The 21,526-nt window shown below is 43.5% G+C and overlaps 1 protein-coding gene across 2 annotated transcripts in view; it reads right to left on the reverse strand.

Annotated features, from left to right (window-relative positions):
• The window catches only part of EPHB3 (EPH receptor B3), a 138,751-nt gene that overhangs the window by 16,453 nt on the left and 100,772 nt on the right, over positions 1-21,526 (reverse strand). For both annotated transcript variants that reach the window (XM_081329146.1, XM_081329145.1), the window contains exons 4-11: positions 17,993-18,148; positions 11,689-12,024; positions 9,905-10,029; positions 7,572-7,740; positions 7,373-7,478; positions 4,756-4,808; positions 1,656-1,778; positions 1,296-1,543 (exon numbers count right to left, since the gene is read on the reverse strand). In XM_081329146.1, coding sequence (XP_081185272.1) covers positions 1,296-1,543; positions 1,656-1,778; positions 4,756-4,808; positions 7,373-7,478; positions 7,572-7,740; positions 9,905-10,029; positions 11,689-12,024; positions 17,993-18,148 — 1,316 coding nt within the window. The remainder of the gene's footprint in view (positions 1-1,295; positions 1,544-1,655; positions 1,779-4,755; positions 4,809-7,372; positions 7,479-7,571; positions 7,741-9,904; positions 10,030-11,688; positions 12,025-17,992; positions 18,149-21,526) is intronic.

Consider the following 21,526-nt stretch of genomic DNA (forward strand, 5'->3'; position numbering starts at 1 on the left):
ACGGATTAATTGTTCTGTCATGAAATTTCTCCATAGTTCTAGCTTGCTTCTCTCCTTGATGAGTTTCCATCCGTTGTTTCTTGTCCTGCCTTCAGGTACTTTGGAGAATAGCTTGACTCCCTCTTCTTTGTGGCATGCCTTAGATACTGGAACACTGCTTTTATGTCACCCCTAGTCCTTCTTTGCGCTAGACTAGACATATCCAATTCCTGCAACTGTTTTTTTGTTACGTTTTAGCCTCCAGTCCCCTAATCACAGTGCTTTTTTTGTAAAAGAAAAAGGTGCCGGAACTCACACACATCATATAACCCGCCTTGCCTACCCTACAAGGTTCCATCCAAAAAAGGTGCCGGAACTCCGTTCTGAGCGTTCTATGAGAAAAAAAGCCCTGCCTAATCATCTTTGTTGCTCTTCTCTGAACTCCTTTTAGAGTCTCAACAAGTATTTCTCGAGGGGTAACTAATGTATTGTAAGGGACGCGATGGCTCAGAAGACTGGCAGTTTGGCGGGTCGAATCCCGAGTGCCACATAGCAGAGTGAGCGCCTGTTACTCGTCCCAGCTTCTGCCAACCTAGCAGTTCGGAAAGCACGTAAAAATGCAAGTAGAAAAATAGGGACCACTACGGTGGGAAGGTAACAGCATTCTGTGTCCCTTTGGCATCTAGTCATGCCGGCCACATGACCACGGAGACGTCCTCGGACAAGCGCTGTCTCTTTGGCTTTGAAACGGAGATGAGCACTGGCCCCTAGAGTCGGAAACGACTAGCACGCATGTGCGGGGGAACCTTTACTTTTACCTTTTAACTAATGTACTGTATGCATGCGAATGCAGAGTCAAATTCTAGCAAGCCTTATCCCCAGGACAAGCAGACAGGAGACTCTTCAAATCCTACGTCTATTTCTCGCATTGCCAGGGATGGATCCATCGTGCCAAAAATCAGGCAATGCTTACCAATCTCTGCCAACTTCCTAAAAGCTGCCTTAATTTCTACTTGAATTCACTTTTCTCCTTACATATACATTGGAGGAGATAGATAAACCCTCCTTGGGGGTTTTTCAGTTTGCAGGCCACAACAAGAGAGGCCTAAGTGAAGAGGAAAAAGTGAGTGGGTTTGGAAACCCTTGCAGAAAAAATAGGCGGAAAGGATTTGGTAAGGCAGGGTTTCCCCAACCTGGACAACTTTAAGATGCGTGGACTTCAACTCCCAGAATTCCCCAATGCTGGCTGGGGAATTCTGGGAGTTGAAGTCCACGCTTCTTAAAAGTTGCCAGGGAGAGTAGCGATTGTTCCTCACCCGGAGGAAGGAATCAAGGGCGCAGTTTTCCATGAACTCCGTAACTATCATGACCGGCCGACTCTTGGTAACCACGCCCTCCAGATGGATGATGTTGGGGTGGTCAAACTGTCCCATGATGCTGGCTTCGCTCAGGAAATCTCGCCTCTGCCGCTCTGTGTAGCCCACTTTCAGCGTTTTGATGGCCACAAAGATTTCCCGCCTGCCCGGCAGTTTGAGGCGGCCCCGGCAAACTTCCCCAAATTCACCTGAGGGGGAAGAAAAGAGACAAAAATAGCAAAGGGCACCCCGGCATCCCCTGCCTTCTTGCTTTCTCTTCTTTTTGAGGACAGCCGGTGGGGATGCAGCTGGCTGACTTGCCTGCTCCAATCACTTCCTCGATTTTCACACAAGAAATGTCGATTTCTTTGGCAAATTCCCGGACAGCTTCGTTTGGGTCCTCGTAGGTGAAAGGGTCAACGTAAACCTTCATTCCTGGAGTAACTGCAAGGGGCAGAGATCAAAAGATTTGGGTAGATGGGAGAAAAAGACTTAGCATCTGAGGAGGCCGCATTTAAATTCCTGTTAGAGACTCCCAAATCTCCAAATACAAGATAGACAGACAGACAGAGAGAGAGGGAGAAAGCACACTTAAATATACAGTAGAAATATTTTCTTCCTCATTATCTTGGTGATTGGAAGCCTAGTAGCAAATTATGCCACTGAAAAAAAAACAATTAACCTGAACAGGTGAATCCATTTTCGCAAGAACTGTTATGACTTCGTAACATTTAATTTACAAAAAAACCCAGCTCTGCTTGGAACCACATGGCACCCATATCTATGAACGTATTTTGACAATTCTCAGACTTGGTGATAAAGTGACTCTAAATTACCAGGTTTGCTGAGTATTCTTCTCATCAGATTAATATTTTGAAAATAACAATAATGTGGTAATAACAACTGTAACTGAAATAAAATAATATAAACAAACTATGTGAAAAAGTCACGCTATAAATCATTATTTTATCATTATAATTATAAAGTAATTTACAGCATGCCTTTTAACACACTGTGCACAACAAACTAATTAAATAGCAATTTAAAGACCAGAATGTGAAGACAACCAGTCATTATTAATCTTTACATAATAACATTGCAAAAACACAAGCTAATAAAGAGCTTTATTTATAACAAATAAATAAGGAAAACCAGTTCAAGATGCAGATAGTTATAGCAAAATCATCAATAAAGCAATTTATAAGTAATAAAACAAGTAATATCGTATTGGCTTCCTGGAAAGTTTTAGGATATTAATGGGAGCTCTAGCATAGGCTTAGTATATAAAACATATTAGCAGAAAATGTAAGGGCCTGGAGTTAGTTTTCCTTAAAGTGACTGAACATTTGGATTATGTTGTTACCACATACAGTTCCTTTAGTACAGGGGTAGGCAACCTTGGATCTTTTATGACTCGTGGACTTCAACTCCCAGAATTCCGGAGCCAGCATCCACGAGTCATAAAAGAGCCAAGGTTGCCTACCCCTGCTTTAGTAGATGGGTGGCTAGATAAAGTTGCCTAATAAATGAATAAACTGTTCAGACGATTAAAAATCCATATAACTAACATTTGAAAATCTATGGCAGGCTCTTCAAACTTGGCAACTTTAAGACGTGTGGACTTCAACTCCCAAAATTCCTCAGCCAGGGTGGCTGAGGAATTCTGGGAGTTGAAGTCCACACGTCTTAAAAGTTGAGACGTTTGAAGACCCCCTGGTCTATGGTAATCTTTCTCAACTTTGGCTACTTGAAGAAGTGTGGTCATCAATTGCCAGAATTCCCCAGCCAGCATGCATGGACTTCAATGCTCAGAATTCCCTAGCTCAGGGGTAGGCAACCTTGGCTCTTTTATGACTCGTGGACTTCAACTCCCAGAATTCCTGAGCCAGCCATGCTGACGGAAAAGGGAGAGGTTTCCAAGCTGAGCCATGGCTGGCTCAGGAATTCTGGGAGTTGAAGTCCACCAGTCATAAAAGAGCCAAGGTTGCCTACCCCTGCCCTAGCTGGCATGCTGGCTGTGGAATTCTGGGAAGTGAAGTCCATACACCTTAAAATTCCTAAGGTTCAAAAACACTGGTTTATGGGATATCAATCTAGCTAAGACGCGGAGGTGTTTTTTTTTCCTTTTCAAAGGCCAACTGGACTTTCTTAGTTTTTCCTTGAAAACGTTTTGCTTCTCATCCGAGGAAAAACAAGAAAGTCCAGTTGCCTCTTGAAAAAGCATCTTTGGGATACTGATTAGTTAACTGACCATTCAGCTGTGTGTCAGCCACTATACATGGAGGTGGTCAGCCCATGTCTTTTGTTTTCCCCCAAAAAAATCTTTTTTTTTCTTTTTAACTTCTCCATCTGACTGACAGCCATTAGATTTCCTGGTGCCCTCTTGGTGGCCTTTTGGCAGCCGAGCGGGATTAACAAAGGACATCTAGTTGTTGTGACTGTGATGCAGAGACCCACAAGCAGCCCGACCTTTCTAATAAACAAGCTCTTATTCCCCCCCCCCCCCAGGTGCCCCATCCTTACCCTGGACTGTCACAACAATTTCAACAACAGTTGCCCGAGGAGATAGCAACTAGAAAAAGGCTTTCTGATCTGGATGACAGAGAATCTCCACAGACGCTCTAGCCAGGGATCAGAGTTTACAAGATTGCCTTGTCATCGCATAGCATTCTTTATATATATATATATCTTTTATATCTTCATTAACTATAGGGAAGCCCAGTTTGGAAGAGACCTACCACCACGGCAGTCTCCCTAAGAGTGTGTAAAAGATGATGTGAATTGCGCAGTTGTGGTAGGGTGTGAATCCCACTGATCTCCGTGCAAAGGGGTTAAAAAGACTGATCTTTACACTGCAGTAATGAAAGGGTAAGGAAATACCCACAAGGGGAATTTTCACATGCACCATGCTGTAAAGAGCAGGGGTCTTCAGACTTGGCCCTTTTATGACTTGCGGACTTCAAGTCCCAGAATTCCTCGGGTGCCTGGCTGAGGAAGTCTGGGACTTGAAGTCCGCAAGTCATAAAAGGGCCAGGTTTGAAGACCCCTGCAGTACAGAGCAGGAGGGAATGGCTTGGAGGGATAGGAGGAAGAATTACCAACAAGGAAACATTTCTGATAAGAGGGGCTTCAGCCCAGCCCACGAAAATAGGCCAAAAGAGGAAGGAGGAAACACATTAAAACTTGCAAGGTTCTTTCCTACAGCTCTTACAATAAATAAATAAATAAATAAATAAATAAATAAATAAATAAATAAATAAATAAATAAATAAATAAATAAATAAATAAATAAATAAATAAACCAACCACTCATAAATAAATAAATAAACCACTCCTGAACCTATATGTGATTGTCTTTTAAGTCCGGTCTACCTTGTTGAACTGACACACACGGGGTGTGTCACAACCAAATGATACTCACTGTATTGCTGCAGTTTCTCTGTATACTCCGATTCGGTATTGTTTTGCTGCTTCCTGACCAAGAAAAAGAGGAAGAATCACCCACAAAATTAGAGCTATATTGAACTGTAATGGCTGTCATTACAATTTCTCCCGAATTTAAACCATGATTTTCAAATTTCAAAAGTTTTGATTATTATTATTAATAATAATAATAGGGTCAACCATTAGTGCCAGTCAATTTGAATGTTCAGTTGACTGAGGTTCATGTTTAATGAATAAAAGTTTAATAATAATAACAATAACAATAACAATAACAATAACAATAATAATAATAATAATAATAATAATAATAATAATAATAATAATAATAATAATAATAATAATAATTGCAGCTTCCTGCAATAACTCCAGCAAAGCTACAAAAAACTGCGCTACTCGGAACATCTTACATTTTAAGGAGATACCTGGTTAATATCTTTATTAGACTTATATACCACCCTTCTCCCGTGGGACTCAGGGATGCTGGCAGCAACCCGTGTCAACCATTAGTGCCAGTCAATTTGAGTGTTCAGTTGACTGAGTTTCATGTTTTATGAATAATAATAAAGTTGGAAGGGATCTTGGAGGTCATCTAGTCCAAAAGGTAATGGAAAATTATGGGAAGGAAAAGGGCAAAAGAGAAAATTTGGGTTGGGAAGGGGGAAAAAAAGGTGTTGACTTTTAATTCTCTTTGGCACAATAGAAGATAATAGCTTTATAACCTTAACTTTTTACTTTTATACCATAGTACTGTATATACACTAGCCATTTCTATAACAGCAAGTCTGTCTAATCAACAAAAACAAAGACAAAATTTCATTCCCCCCCCCCATCACAAGCACACAGTCAGGAAGCAATTTCCAAATAGAAATAAAATGAAATATATTTTCTTCTTTGGATAAAAGAATTGATTTAACAATCTCTGCTTTTCCTTGCTGTGGGAAATAATATATATTTATGTTTTGCTCATTAATATTTATAGACCATCATCATTCATATTGATAAAATCTAGTATATTCTTTCAACTGTTTTAACCCTTAAGGGAGGAAAAAATAAAACTTTTTCAAAATTTTAAAAGGTAACTTTTTCTTTAAAAACATTTCTAAAATCAGTAAAGTTCTAACACATCTATATTTTTAAACTTTACTCTTTTTTTTAAACTTCCTCTTAAACATACAGATATTAAAATTCACTTTCAATATCATACCTTACAAACTTCAAGGATTACTCAAACTTTATATATGTAAAGGAGGAGAAAAAAAAACCCCTTCATTTTCAAACCCACTTTATATAAACCCTGATTTTTCAAATCACAGTTCATGTACCAACAGCTAGATTGCCACAGCACAGCTTTGGTTGAGCTTCCTTGTCTCCAAAGATGCAACAGCTACGATCATCCACCCCTGCTTATTACGCCTGTGTGGAGCAACTGAGAGTTGCTTTGATGAATTGGTTTGCACCATGGAGGAGATGCAATCCCTTCTGTCTACGGAAGAGACAGCGCCCTTTGCCTTCATAAAGTAACCATATTGCCTCAAACCGAAACTGGGCCAGCGTAGCAACAGAAGGCATCTCAAGGTCTTCTCTTCAGCGTCCATCAAAGCTTCCAAGGTTGGACATGGCCCAGGATTCAAAATGCCCCAAAGCCAGCCAGCCGGGAAGACCTTCACTGCTCTGACAGATAGCTCTACAGATAGTCCTCGACTTACAACAGTTTGTTTAGTGACCGTTTGAAGTTACAACGGCACCGAAAGAGACGATTTATGACCGTTTTCCACACTTACGACCGTTGCAGCATCCCCATGGTCAAATGATCAAAATTCAAAGGCTTGGCAACTGGGTCATACTTGCTGTGTCCCAAGGTCATGGGCCCCCCTTTTGTGACCTTCTGACCAGCAAAGTCAATGGGGGCAGCCAGATTCACTTAACCTAACAACTGCCACGATTCACTTAGCAACTGTGTCAGCGAAGGTCGTAAAGCGGGGCAAAACCCGCTTAACAAATGTCTCACGCAGCAACAGAAATTTGGGCTCAGTTGTGGTCCTAAGTCGAGGACTACCAGTATAGCATTTGCCAAAAGCTGCCCAGCTTTCTCTCACTGCCCTTCCCCAAACCAGATTGAAAGGGGCTGTAAAGCAGAGCAAGACGAAGCTACGTGGTTACTCCGCTTCGCTTTTAGAAGCAATGAGGTTACACTACGCTTCTGAAGGGATTCAAACTTTCTGAGCAGCTTTGGCCACACTCAAAAGTAGAGAAGTCAAGTTCTTAGAGCAAATGGTCTCTAACTTTTTTATTATTATTATAAAACTTGTATTCATTAAACATGAACCTCACTCAGCTGAACATTCAAATTGACTGGCGCTAATGGTTGGCAAGGGTTGCTGCCAGCATCCTAGGTATCAACCAGGTATCTCTTTAAAATGTAAGATGTTCCGAGGAGCGCAGTTTTTTGTAGCTTTGCTGGAGTTATTGCAGGAAGCTGCAATAATAATAATAATAATTTGGAAGTGACCTTGGGGGTCATCTAGTCCAAACCCCTGCTCCCGTTCCTTGAGCTCTGGTGCCCAGGTAGCTCCAAGCCCTTCAAGGGATGGTACCTGAAGCAGACGATGGCGATCACCACCACCGCTATCACAAAGACGAGTCCTGCCGTTGCCGAGCCAACAATCAGCGGAAGTTCCTGGAAACTCTTGCTACTGGAGCCTATTACGAGTGGGAGGAGACCAAGGACAAGAGTTAGCGAATGAGAGGAGGGCAACGGGGTAGAAGAGGAGGGACAAATGACAAATTGCATACCATCGTCAACAAGTGTCCGAAACTCCATGGGAAAGCTGTACTGGCCGTATCCTGCCACTGTGCGCGCCCTGACTTGCACTACGAACGCAGAGTTAGGCTTCAGTCCTTCCAGGCGCACCATGTTCTTCTGGCTAGTGACGGTGTTGGCAATGCCCTCAGTCTGGCCTTGCTGTGTGAAAGAGGAAAGAGGCGTCTCAGAACTGAATCCAGCCCTTCCCTACTGTTTGTTGGGCAATGTGCCTGGACTGAACTCTGTCGCCGATCTGTCTAGTCCAGTGTCAGCTGCCACCTTATGCTTGCTTGTGCTTCGCTGCAATGCAGTGACAGTCTGCCATGAACTCTGGGGGAGGGTGGATGGGAGGGGGAACACTTGGGGGAAAGCAAAAGTAACTGCTGTATCCCCCCAAGACCCTGCCTCAAGATCACCTGGTTGGGAGAAGAAGGCAGCTACATACCAACGTAGCCTTGAACTGACTGTTCTGAAAAACGTCTTGCTTGAACATGATTGCTCATTGGAGAATCAGCGATGAGAGGCAGTAAAGGGAGGGAAGAGCTGAATTTAAGGATTTTGGTGCGTGATTCTCCATTCTGGCTATGCATTACTGCAACACATTTGACTTCTAATAAAGCTATGCCTTTCTCAACAAGTGGAGCCAAGGGGCGTTTCTATTTAGAGGTTTAAAGTGGTGGCAGCTTTCTTTAATCTGGACATGTAGACTTTTGATCTGGGACTTCTTGGATCCACATCACGTATTGGATTACTGAGCCATTGGCTCCTTTTAAAGCTATGGTTTTAATCAGAACAGGCAAGTTATCCAGGCCTGTTAACGACTGGGTGGATGGATCTGGCTCTTTTAAAGACTGGGTGAATGTATTTGGATAGACTGGTGAATGTATTTGACCAGCACATTCGTTTTTATTAAGGTCAGGATTAGGATTGGGGTTTAACTTTGTTGATATGGTTTTGGGGACTTCCCATGTCATACAAACCCAGCCCGTTTTGCATAGTTTTTGCTTTCATGTGCAAGCCCAGAAAATGAAGTGGATTGGGTGAGCAGGCTAAGTGTGTCTTTGAATGCAGCCAATGAACCTTCATTGAAGGAAGAACAGCAAAACTATTCAGGATTATCCATCACTCTCCTTTTTTACAGATTTCTGGGTAGATTCGGAGAATGGACACACTCAAAGAACTGTGTTTTGCTAATAGACACTTCTCCTTTAGAAAGGAAATCTTCCAACCTTAATCATCCTCATCAACTTCATCATCACCCCAGTCACCAGCACCCACTGCCACCATCTTCTTCTTCATCATGTAAATAATGCTGCCAGTTGTTGGAAGAACACCAAGTATAGTCTTCTAATCATTCTGATAACAACCCCCAAGACGCATGCTTACAGTATCTCATAACCCTCATAGTATAAATAGAAATCTGGAGATAAAAAATTCTGATAGAGCTAAGGTAGGCAACTGACTTACTTCTGATAGAGCTAAGGTAGGCAACTGACTTACTTCTAGAATCCCATGAAAAACATTGATTGAATCCTTGGTAAAGTTTTCCTTTCTTTCCCCTAGTCACCTACTCTGCTTCACACACACACACACAGAGAGAGAGAGACAGACAGACAGACAGACAGAGGGGGGGAAGAGAAGAGAGAAAGACAGAGAAAGAGAGGGAGAGACAGAGAGGGAAGAAGAGAAAGAGAGAAAGACAGAGAGAGAGACAGACAGACAGAAAGAGAGAGAGAGAGGGAAGAAGAAAGACAGAGAGACAGAGAAAGAGAGAGAGAGAGACAGAGAGAGGGAAGAAGAGAGAGAGACAGACAGACAGAAGGACAGAGAGAGGAAAGGAGGGGGGGAGAGAGAGAAACTCTCAGAAAGAGGAAAAAGCAAAGTTCAAGAAAAGATTGTCCCACTTCCTTCCAGCTCTGGTCCCAGCCTTGAAAGAAAGTGACCCGTGATGATAGAAAAAAAGAAGATGGTTTGTCATAATCTAAGGCAAGGGTCTTCAAACTTGGCAACTTTAAGACTTGTGGACTTCCAATTCTCAGAATTCTTCAGCCAGTCATGCTAGCTGAGGATTTCTGAGAGTTGAAGTCCAAAAGCCTTAACAGTTGCCAAGTTTGGAGAGCCTTGATTTAAGGGACTGAGTCAACCATGTGAACTGGGGTCCTTCTGGTTCCCAGGTCATAGGCATCAGCTGCAATAAATCAGTGCCACTGTTTCCCCTTTGACTGAGAAGAGAAACCTCCGCTGAGTCTCTATTAGGAGGAGATGAATTTGTCTCGGAGAAACCCTTGCTGGGACTCTGCTCCTACCAGGAAAAGAAATTTACCTTCTCAAAGTACTTGATCTCGTAGTCCAAGATGATCCCGTTGGGCTGCTTTGGGGGGTCCCAAGAAAGGGTCATGCTACTTCCGGAGCTGCCGTGCAGATGCATTGTGGGAACTGCCGAGGGAGCTGCAAAAGACGGGTGGGACCTTGTTAGCGTTTCTCTCCAACTCAGTTAAAAACAAGCCCCGGCACTTAACAACACCACGATTCTCCTGGCAACCGGAGAGGCCATGCACGAATGCTGGATTGGTCACCTAGAATCGTTTCTTCTTTGCCATCTTCCAGAGTTTTTCGTGAAGTGAATAATAATAATAACAACTGCGAAGCTCAATGGGCTCTGAAGTAGCCACCCTGCTGCTTTAATACAGCTGAACGGCCACTCCACTTCCGAACGGCATTCATTTCACTGCACCCAAAACAGCAGCGTGAAGCAATCTGTTGATGCCATCACAACCAGTTCTGGCCTTACAGAAGTAAGACTATTGAGAGAAGAGAGTATCTGTAGTTCAGGGTTCAACCGTGGGGTCCTTGGTGCTCTCTGAGCTTGGCGGTTTTCCTGCAGATGTTTCATTATCCACCTAGATAGCATCATCCGTGCTAGGAACCAATAGAAGAGAGTCTTTATAGCTCAGGTTTGAACTGTGGGGACCTCGGTTGTCTCTGAGTTTGCTTATTTTCTTGCAGACATTTCATGACCCAACTAGATAACACCACCACTGCTTGAAGGGAGTGGGGTTTGATCTCTGTTTATAGACTAGTAGCTTGCTTTATCAGCGAATCGAGGGACTATCAACTCAAACAAAGAAGCTAACAGTAAACCGCCTAATCAAGAACACTCCCACCAATACCAATGGGGCAAGCCACTAGTCCAGGGGTAGGCAACCTCGGCTCTTTTATGACTCATGGACTTCAACTCCCAGAATTCCTGAGTCAGCTATGCTGACAGCTATGCTGACTCAGGAATTCTGGGAGTTGAAGTCCATGAGTCATAAAAGAGCCAAGGTTGCCTACCCCTGCACTAGTTTATAAACAAAGAGCAAACCCCACATCCTTCTAGCACTGATGACGTTACTTAGTTGGGCAATGAAAGGTCTGCAAGAAAAGAACCAAGCTCAGAAAGCAGCAAGGACCCCAGAGAAATGAAAGTCTTCTTATTCTTCTCAAGCTCTTCTTATTTTTCTCCTCCCGCACAGATCTCAATATTCTTCTCAAATGCTGGCGGTCTACATCAAAGGACACTACTTGTATTTTTTTCCCCTCTCAGTTGCTAGAGAATTGCAATTTCAAATTTTGGGAGCTTCAGAAAATCAAAGCTGTTGTAACTTGATAAAACAAGAACTACACATATGTAACAGCTTTGACCTGTAAGATATCCTTCTCCTTTCGTTCCAGCTGTTATTTACTTGCTCATTTCATTTCATACAGGTCGAGGTATCCAAATTCATTTCAAAAAAAAAAAAAAGTAAAAAAAAACCAACCTTGGAGCTGGGTTGCTATGCTAAATGTTTAGACAAATCGAGAAAAGAACGATTGTTTGCAATATCACTGGCATTACCTCACTTGTAAATACTTCAAACAAAATTAACAAGGCATTTGATTTGTTTGCCACAAAAATCCTTACAGTTAGGTCAGATTTTTAATGCTATCTCCCAGGAGTTGGTTTTTTTGTTTTGTTTTTTTGGCAGGAACAGGATTCCTAACTTAATCCAGCAGGATCTGCACTGGTGCAATGGGGAAGGTTCCAGGGAGAGAAAGAATTATAGTATCCTTTGCAGAAGTACTCACCTGCCTGATTGGTCGTGATGTTGACCGAGGCAAACTGGGGGTTTTGGAGACTTTTGCTGGAGACGCCGTTGACCGCTTGGATTTCAAAGGTATACTGGGTGTGGGCCATCAGGTTGCTGATGTAGACGTGCCTCTCAGTCAAACCGAGTTGGCGGGGGACAAACTCCACGTTGTCGTCGCAACGCATGCACAGCCGGCGCTCCACGCTACACTTCTTGCAGATGATGTTGTACAGCAGGTCATCCCTCCCGCCCGAGTCTCGCGGTTCGCTCCACTCCAGCACTAACGATGTCTCGTTCACGTTGGAAATGACACTGCGTGGGGCTGTCGGCACGCCTGCAAGGAAATCAAAGGTCCTCAAGACGTCTCAAACTTCCGTTCCCCCCCAAATATCGCGTGCACGTCTGAGTTGCTGGAACTCAGCAGCAAAATGCTGGCTTTGCGAGGCAGACGTTTCCTTAGAATAGCATGAGTGTGCCAGGGGTAAATCTGGACTATCGATGTAATGGATGCAACAATGATTTACAACAATGGACACATAAAGATGCAACAGAAACAATTTGATCAGTCAATCTGAATAGAGCTGGAAGGCACCTTGGAGGTCTTCTAGTCCAACCCCCTGCTCAAGGAACCCCCCTCCAACCTTTGGGGCACCAGGGACCGGTTCCGTGGAGAGAGGTTTTTCCATGGACTGGAGGGGGTGTGGTTTTGTGTGCTGCCTGCATCCTGTGGATGGGGCTTTGCTTGTTTGTGCGGACCAGTTGCTGGCATGCTGCAGCCCGGTACTGGTCCACGGACCAGGGGTTGGGGACCCCTGCCCTATACTATTCCAGACAAATGGTTGTCCAATCTCTTTTTGAAAACCTCCAGTGATGAAGCACCCACCACTTCTGGAAGCCAGCTGTTCCACTGGTTAATTGTTCTCACTGTTAGGGAATTTCTCCTTAATTCCAGGTTGCTTCTCTCCTTGATGAGTTTCCATCCACTGTTTCTTATATTGCCTGCTGATGCTTTGGAAAATAGGTTGACCACACTCTTGTTTTATAGCAACTCCTCAAATACTGAAATACTGCTGTCATGTCAGGCCTAGTTCTTCTTTTCTTTAGACCAGTGATGGCGAATCTTTTAGAGACTGAGTACCCAAACTGCAAGCCAAAACTCTCTTATGTATCATTGGGTGCCGGGCGGGCATGGCCAACTGGGTGGGCGTGGCCAATTGGGTAGGCATGGCCCATTTGGTGGGTGTGGCTGTGCTGGTAACGGCAGATTGGGTGGGACTAAAAAGTTCAATCAATCAATTCCAACTTTGCAAGATCTTCCCCCCCCCCCGCAAGAAGTTGAAATTGATTGATTGATTGAACCCTTTTTTTTTTTGCACACGGCGGTGGAGGCCTAAAGCGAAAAGGTTTTATAAAATCCAGATGAAGGCCTAGGACTGGAGCGATAGCGCACGTGCCCAAAGAGAGAGCTCTGCATGCCACCTGTGGCTCGCGTGCCATAGGTTTGCCACCATGGCTTTAGACTAACCATACCCAGTTCCTACAACCGTTCTTTGTATGTTTTTGACTCCAGGCCTTTAATCATCTTAGTTGCTCTTCTTTGCAATTTTTCCAAAGTATCAACATCTTTTTTGCAATCTGGTGACCAAAACTGGATGCAGTATTCCAGGTGTGGCCTTACTAAGGCTTTATAAAGCGGTACTAATACCTTGCTTGATCTTGATTCTGTGCCTCTGTTTATACAACTAAGGATTGTATTAGTTTATTTGGCCGCTGCCGCACACAAATGAATGGGGCTGGTATTAATTTAGATTTAACTTCTATTTCCTTCTCCATTCACATCTCCTGTCTTGTTTGACTTGCTATTTCTTCCTTCTTTTTTGTTCTTTGTGTAACACTGTTTACCAGGAAAGGCGAAATTTGTGCCCAGAGATGGGCAGATTTTCAGCTGCGGAGGGCAAATCTTTATTGTTAAAATTATCATTTTGGCCACCAAAAACCACAATGGCAGAAATAAAATTGTTAGCCTTCTCTTTTTATTTTTGCAGGGAGATGGAGTTGTTGCATTTTTAAGCCAGATACCAACATTTCTAGAAGTTTTGCTAACTCCGCCACCAGATTTCACCCATGTGAAAACTGGCACAGGGTGTGGAGGGTGAAACTTGATAGGGAGCTTTTAAAAAAATTCGAAGCATCTTGCTTTTGTTCTGGGGTGTGCAAAAATAGCCCTTCACAATCTTCACGCTATTCACAGACTGAAGAGGTTGATGGAGATGAAGAGCACTGTGGATTAAGACAACATTCAATAGTAATTCGGTTAGGGTAGAGTTTCTCTTCTAAGTAACTTGCTTCCCATAATACTGAATAAATAAAAAAAAACCTGTAGCTTATACTGCTGGATAGAAACAATGGGCCACGTGATCTGGAAGGAATAAGGACTAAAAGTTGATTGCTTCAGTAATAAAAAAAATGATCCACTTGGAAGCCAGGTCTTCATTTCTGCTTGTGCTAATATTTTCCAGGGAAACGGTGCAGGAGACGATAAAAAAAACTTAACTATATTGGATTATATTGATCTTAATAATCCATATGACGTCTGTAATAAGGGAGAAGCAGCAAATTTACAAATACAGTCCTTTTGTCTTCCAAACTGAGCTCTCTAGTCTTTCCAAATTTATCGTGTTCTTTTATTTGAATCATGGAAGAACTGGCCATAAAAAGGCACCTTTGGCTAGCATTTCTGACATGATTTATGTACCTTTCTCCTCTCCAAGCAAGCTCCTGAAGCTGGTTTGCAAACATTCTGAAAATCTTGGCAGCGGATGAACATTTACGTGAATATCTGCCTTGTTATCAAAAATGAAAGTTGAAGTCTCTTTTGAACTGAATTCAACCCGTTGGCTTCCTGGACACTTTTCTGTACTGATTATTCCCTCCTTTTAGGATTTATTATTTTTTTTAAAAAAAATTGTTTTCCAGTCTAGATTGATATTCTCGGCAATCTCACATTCAGGTTTTAATAGACTCGACTGTTTAATTTCTCAAGCCAGACAAAGCCACCCAGTCGAACCATGTTTAACTACTTTCCAATTTTCCCATCTCAAATGGACAGCGCAACCTCGACTTACAACCATTCATTTAGTGACTGAAATTACCTCAGCACTGAAAAAATTGACATGACTGTTTTTCACACTTACGACCACACAGCATCCCCACGGTGACGTGATCAAAATTTAGATGCTTGGCAAAACCGACTCATATTTATGACGGTTTTCCGTGTCCCGGGATCATGTCATCCCCTTTTGAGACCTTCTGCCAAGGAAAGTCAACGGGGAAGCCCAATTCAGTTAAGAGCTGTGTTATTAACTTCACAACTGCGGCGATTCACTTAACAACTACAGCAAGGAAAGTCGTAAAATGAGGCAAAACTCATTTAACTAATTGTCTCGTTTGGCTACAGAAAAGTTGGGCTCAACTGTGCTCGTAAGTCGATCCCTGCCTGTGTGCAATGTAGTATGTTGGAAAGCACAAACAAGCTTGCTAGTCGTTGCTTAAGAATCTTAACTGGGACTAGAATTTCTGTTCCTAAGCACAGCATTACTGAGGTGAAATATCATATGACAGGGGTCCTCAACCTTGGCAACTTTAAGACTTGTGGACTTCAACTCCCAGAATTCCTCAGCCAACATGGGGGAACTATGGCCCCTTCATGACTTGTGGACTTCAACTCCCAGAATTCCTCAGCCAGCGTGCCTCTGCCACATCCTTTCTCCTTTTATTGATGAGCTGTGCCTGGCCGAAGCAGCTGCCGGTCCTTCAGAATTCCTCCATGAGACCTCACAGAGGTGTTGCGAGGTATCACGAAGCGTTGCAGAGGCGTTGTGAAAGTTTTGGGATGGTGTTGCAAGGCGTTGTGAAGCGGCGACAACTGTCTGGGCCAGGCATGCCTCATCAGTAGTGGGAGGGAAGATAGGTGGGTGAGGGGAGTTGCAGCACATGCTGCAATCCTATAAATGGGTGGGCTGCCAGGTGTACAAATTATGATCACGTGACCATTGGGTTGCTGCAATGGCAACAAGAACAACAACAACAATATAAATAATATAAATAAATAATAAAGTTGGAAGGGACTTTGGAGGTCATCTAGTCCAATCCCCTGCTCAGGCAGGAAACCCATTTCAGAACTGATCATAAATACCATTCAATTAGCTCCACTGTCATTTCAAATGGTCACTGAACAAATAGTTATTAAAATGAGGAATTCCTGTATATTTAACCCTTAGGCTGTCTATACATGTAGTCCTTGACGTAAAGGCCATAAATGAGCCCAGAAATTTCTGTTGTTAAACGAGGCAGTTGTTAAGTGAGTTTTGCCCCATTTTAAGACCTTTCCTGCTACAGTTGTTAAAGTTTATCACTTCAGTTGTTAAGTTAGTAACACGGTTGTTAAGTGAGTCTCGCTTCTCCATTGACTCTGCTTGTCAGAAGGTCACAGATGATCACGTGACCCCGAGACACACCAACCGTCATAAATACATGCCAGTTGCCAGGGATCTGAATTTTGATCACGCAAACCATTGGGATGCGGCAATGATTGTAGATGTGAAACCTGATCCTAAGTCACGTTTTACAGCGCTGTGTAACTTCCGAACCGTCATTAAAATGAACTGTGGCAAATCGAAGAATGTCTGTATTAGAGTTAAAGCAAGAAGCTGACCAGTTATGACTCCAGTATTTAAAATCTTGCACTTCTGGGTTGCAAGGAGAAGTGCTGGTAATTCAGACAAGCCCAAATTCTATTTGTATTTATTAGTTATTATATTTTTTGTTATATTTCAGCCAGTATACCGAAACCCCTTTAACTCTTTGGCATAGATTTGGATTTATCTCGTTATTTTTACAGGAAACCTAAGGGGTGAGGCAACACGTAATCTTAGAAGAACTGGTTTTGAGTAGCTGAAGAGATGAGAGACATTTCAAGTATTTCAGTTGTGTAATTTAGGGCAATGGTGGAAATTCTTTTTGTTTGGCTTAGACCAGGGGTAGGCAACCTTGGCTCTTTTACGACTGATGGACTTCAACTCCCAGAATTCCTGAGCCAGCATGGCTCAGCTTGGAAACCTCTCCCTTTCCCCTCAGCATGGCTGGCTCAGGAATTCTGGGAGTTGAAGTCCACGAGTCATAAAAGAGCCAAGGTTGCCTACCCCTGGCTTAGACAATCGGCAAAGGATCTATGTAAGTCATCTGCAGATCTAATGATACAGCCTGATCCACCTTTCAATCACTCCTGATGTAGAATCAATAGCCTATTCTCAACCAATCACCAGGATTTTCAAGAATTGGTAGAATCCAGTCTCCAATTTGTATGACACATCTGTAATCAAATCGACTTACAACAAGATTGTTTAGTGACTGTTCAAAGTTATAACAGCATGGAAAAAGCTCCTTCTGACAGTTTTTCACACTTTTGATTGTTGCAGCATCCCCTGAGGTCACGTGATCATATTTGACTCATATTTATGACATTTGCATATTTATGACGTTTGTGATCCCCTTTTGTGACTTTCTGACAAGCAAACTCAATGGGGAAGCCAGATTCACTTAAAACCGTGTCACTAACTTAATAACTGCAGTGATTCACTTAACAACTGTGGCAAGAAAGGTCATAAAGTGGGACAAAATTCACTTAACAACTATCTTGCTTAGCAACAGAAAATTTGGGTTCATTTTTGGTTGTAAGTCAAGGACTACCTGTATGGTATTGGTTTCTGGGGCAAATCTATATTGAAGGTCTGACAGTCACTGGAATGATTGAGTGTGTGCTAAAACCTCTGGCTTCTTGGTGAATGTGCACTTAGTGGTTAATACAGGTTGGATTCTACCCAGCATTGCATTCACAAACACATTTAACCTGGTTAGTGAATTATAAACAAATGGGATGGATTAGCACAGGGTGCCAAGCCATGACCCAAACCAACTACGTTTACTTTGTCCAAGCTTAGCTTGTTGTGCAAACGGAACCTCATGGTTTTTATCTCGATTTTAGCTTGCCAAGCAAATACAGCTAGCGTGTGAAATAGCCTTTCTGGAAAATAATCAATCCTCTCCCAGGCTGGCTATCTGCCTGGACAGATGTGGTCAGCTGAGGAACATTCCATTTTGCTTGCATTTAGCAGAGTTCTTAATTTAATTCCCTCTTGCGGGTTGTTTTTGATTTCAGAGATATGCTAATTTACCCTGGATACCTGAGACTGCATGAATAAACATTTATTAAAACCAAAAGAAAACCTTGGAAGGAGGCTTACTGGTGCAGGCACTGTCGGGGAGATCGGTATCCGCTCTGAAATAATTATTCCGGCACGTGCAAAGAGTGGCAGCTCCAGAACTTGTCCGGCTGTTGGGAGGACATGGAGAACAAAGACCTTCTCCCTGTTTTGATTTGAATGTCCCGGGACCACAAGCTGGAAGAGAAACACACAGATACACAAAAATTGAGCTTAGGGAATGGCGGCGTGCGAGAGATGAAGAGCAGCCTTGGGCGTGCTGAACCAATCCTCCATCTTGAATTTCACAACCAACAACTAAGGAAGACGAAAGGAAAGTCCATTGCAGGCCAAAATTTGATTCTATCTAGACCACCTCAGGCTTGGGGCCTACTAGAGTTGCAGACTTCAGCTCCCAGAATTCTCGGCAAATGGCCAGCTTAGCTAGGAAATGTGGGAGTTGAAGTCCACACAGCCAAGAGAGCGCTGGGGTTGGGGAAGTTGGTTTACGTAATGAACAGAAAGAAGCTGACAGAAGAGATCACATCATTCAAATTCTCCTTTAATTTATCTTTGAGGGAGATGGACGGTTTATTTCTATTTGTTTCTGAGGGAGATGGACAGTTCATCAATAAATAAATAAATAAAAAATTATAAACTCTTTGCCGATAGGAAGATGGCCCAGAATGCAATCAGATATGACAGAACTCCCTTCCTTAAACCTACACCCTCCGGCTCAGTGTTTTTCAACCTTGGCAGCTTGAAGATGTGTGGACTTCAACTCCCAGAATTCCCCAGCTAGCCTGCTGACTAAAGGATTCTGGGAGTTGGAAGTCCACATAGCTAGGGTTGATAAACATTGCTCCTGCTGAGCGGAGACTAAAACTTTCATCATTCCAGATCAACATTCCTAGGGTGAAGGAATAAAAGGATCTGGTGCGGTCCTTTCAACTGAACATATAACACGGGTTCTACTACTCCTTTTCTTGCGTGGAGGACATTTGAGGAAGGATGACCTCGTTCCCCACCACTGCCTGAAGGAACACAATTTTTTCTCCAGTGTGAGCATCTTAAATCTCATTAGCCATATTCGCTCATTAATTTATTTGAACAGTTTGTAAGCCTGGAGCCAGAGGCTCCAGATAGCATATAAGAAAATATAGTTCTGATTACGGGGTAGTCATAGCAAAGGGGACATGTCATAGCAAGCTTCCCCTCAAGGGATGTCATTGTGGAAACCCCTTCTTTACATGCTTGCGCAGTGATGTTACAGTGGGCTAGGTTCAGAGAATCAACTTGGTCTAGTGCAGGGGTAGGCAGCCTATCTGGACCGGGATGCCTTGCGTACAGTCACTCATGCGCTCGTGACCTCTCGTTTAGACTACTGCAATGCTCTCTACATGGGGCTGCCCTTGAGGACCACTCGGAGGCTTCAACTGGTGCAGAATGCGGCCGCGCGAGTTGTGATGGGGGTCTCCCAATACTCCCATGTAACACCTCTACTCCGTGAGCTGCATTGGCTTCCGGTTGCCCTCCGGGTGAGATTCAAGGTGCTGGTGATGACCTATAAAGCCCTAAATGGCATGGGTCCGGACTACCTACGGGAGCACCTGCTGCTGGCGTCAACTTCCCTTCGTCCTGTGCGCTCCCACAGAGAGGGCCTCCTCAGGGTGCCGCCGGTCAGAGAGTGTCGGTTGGCGACCCCCAGGGGGAGGGCGTTCTCTGTGGGCGCGCCGGACCTTTGGAACCGTTTACCGGTTGAGCTCTGGACGGCTCCTGACCTTCGCTCCTTCCGCCGTGACCTGAAAACTTACTTATTTGAACAAGCCGGCCTGGTCTGATGGGTTTGGGGTATTTTAATATTAATTTTAATTAATTTTTATTGTAATTGGGCTTTTTATTTAATTTTTATCTTAACTTTTGTAAATTGTATTTTTATTGTATTTATTGCCCTGTACACCGCCCTGAGTCCTTCGGGAGAAGGGTGGTATAGAAATTAAATTAATAAATAAATAATAATAACCTTGGCTCTTTTATGACTGGTGGACTTCAACTCCCAGAATTCCTTGAGCCAGCATGGCTAAGCATGGAAACCCCTCCCTTTTCCCTCAGCATGGCTGGCTCAGGAATTCTGGGAGTTGAAGTCCACCAGTCATCAAAGAGCCAAGGTTGCCTACCCCTGCGTCTAGTGGTTAAGGCAGCTGACTCCTGGCCAATCACCAGGAGATTGTGAGTTCTAGTCTCACCTTAACCATGAAAGCCAGCTGGGTGACTTTGGGCCAGTCATTTTCTCTCAGCCCAACCCACCTCTCAGGATTGTTTTGTGGGGAAAAGAGGAAGAGGAAAATGAGTTGGATGTGTTTGCCGCCTTGAGTTATTTGTAAAAACAATAAAAAGGAGTGACACACACACACACACACACACACACACACACTCATAATGGCTTCACTACATATACTACATATACTCAGACCACATATCTTGTTCTTTCCTTTCCTGGCCAGTCAGCCTAACTGGGCTGTTTTCTACCAGTAACTGCTGAAGGAAAACAGATCAGCTACAGTTGACCTATTTTTTTGCTGGCAAGGAATAATTAAAACACCATTTTTCATTTTGCCACCCTCTGCTTGGATTTTTTTTTAAAGGTTCTTTTATGTCAGCCTTGCTTAGTGCTATAACGCAGAGATGCCCACAGCTGATCCTTGCTCAATCCCTCTTGCTTCTTTGCCTACTACCCCATTCCCACGGTCATTCCCAGATGCAACAATTTGTCTCTCGTTGACTTCTTCCTGAGTGTCCAACAGCCCAGTCCTGAAACACGAGATTCCCTACTCCCAGCAGAAATATTAACTTCCTTGCCGGGCAATTGAGACATCTCCAATACTTTCTGAGTTGCGCTTCCTAATTGTATTCTACTCCTTGGTGGTGTACAAGTGAGAGCAAAAGAGGTATAGTTTTTTGACTGACAACTGTGCGGGACCCAGCATGAGGTGCCCCTCTTCGTGACTCAGACTGAGGCTTTCCAAGTGCTAAACACAGACAAAAAAAGTGCTTACTCCAGAGTTTTGGTACAAGACCAAACTAGACCAGTCTGCAAGTCTCTCTGCTGATCGGATGACCGATAGCACTACACGGTGATCTCAGCCAAACCTCTTCTTTTGCCACAGTGATCTAAAAGCAGGGGTGGGGAACCATGGCCATTTTGTGACTCGTGGACTTCAACTCCCAGAATTCCTGAGCCAGCCACAAAATGGCCATGGTTCCCCACCCCTGCTTTTAGATCACTGTGGCAAAAGAAGAGGTTTGGCTGAGATCACCGTGTAGTGCTATCGGTCATCCGATCAGCACACTGGCTCAGGAATTCTGGGAGTCGAAGTCCACGAGTCATAAAAGGTTGGTTCCCCACCCCTGATCTTTAAAAGGAACACCTCCCTGTATTCCACTACTGGTTGCTATCTCCCAAGATTTATCTCTTGGCCAGCTTCCCCTTGGCAAGAACCTCACAAAGGATTCGGCAGCAATTCAATAGTCTGAAGACTTCCAACGCTCCTGAACATCGTGCAAGAAACCTTGGTG

This window comes from Vipera berus, assembly GCF_964194415.1.
Source record: "Vipera berus genome assembly, chromosome: 5".
In the NCBI taxonomy this organism is placed as follows: Eukaryota; Metazoa; Chordata; class Lepidosauria; order Squamata; family Viperidae; genus Vipera; species Vipera berus.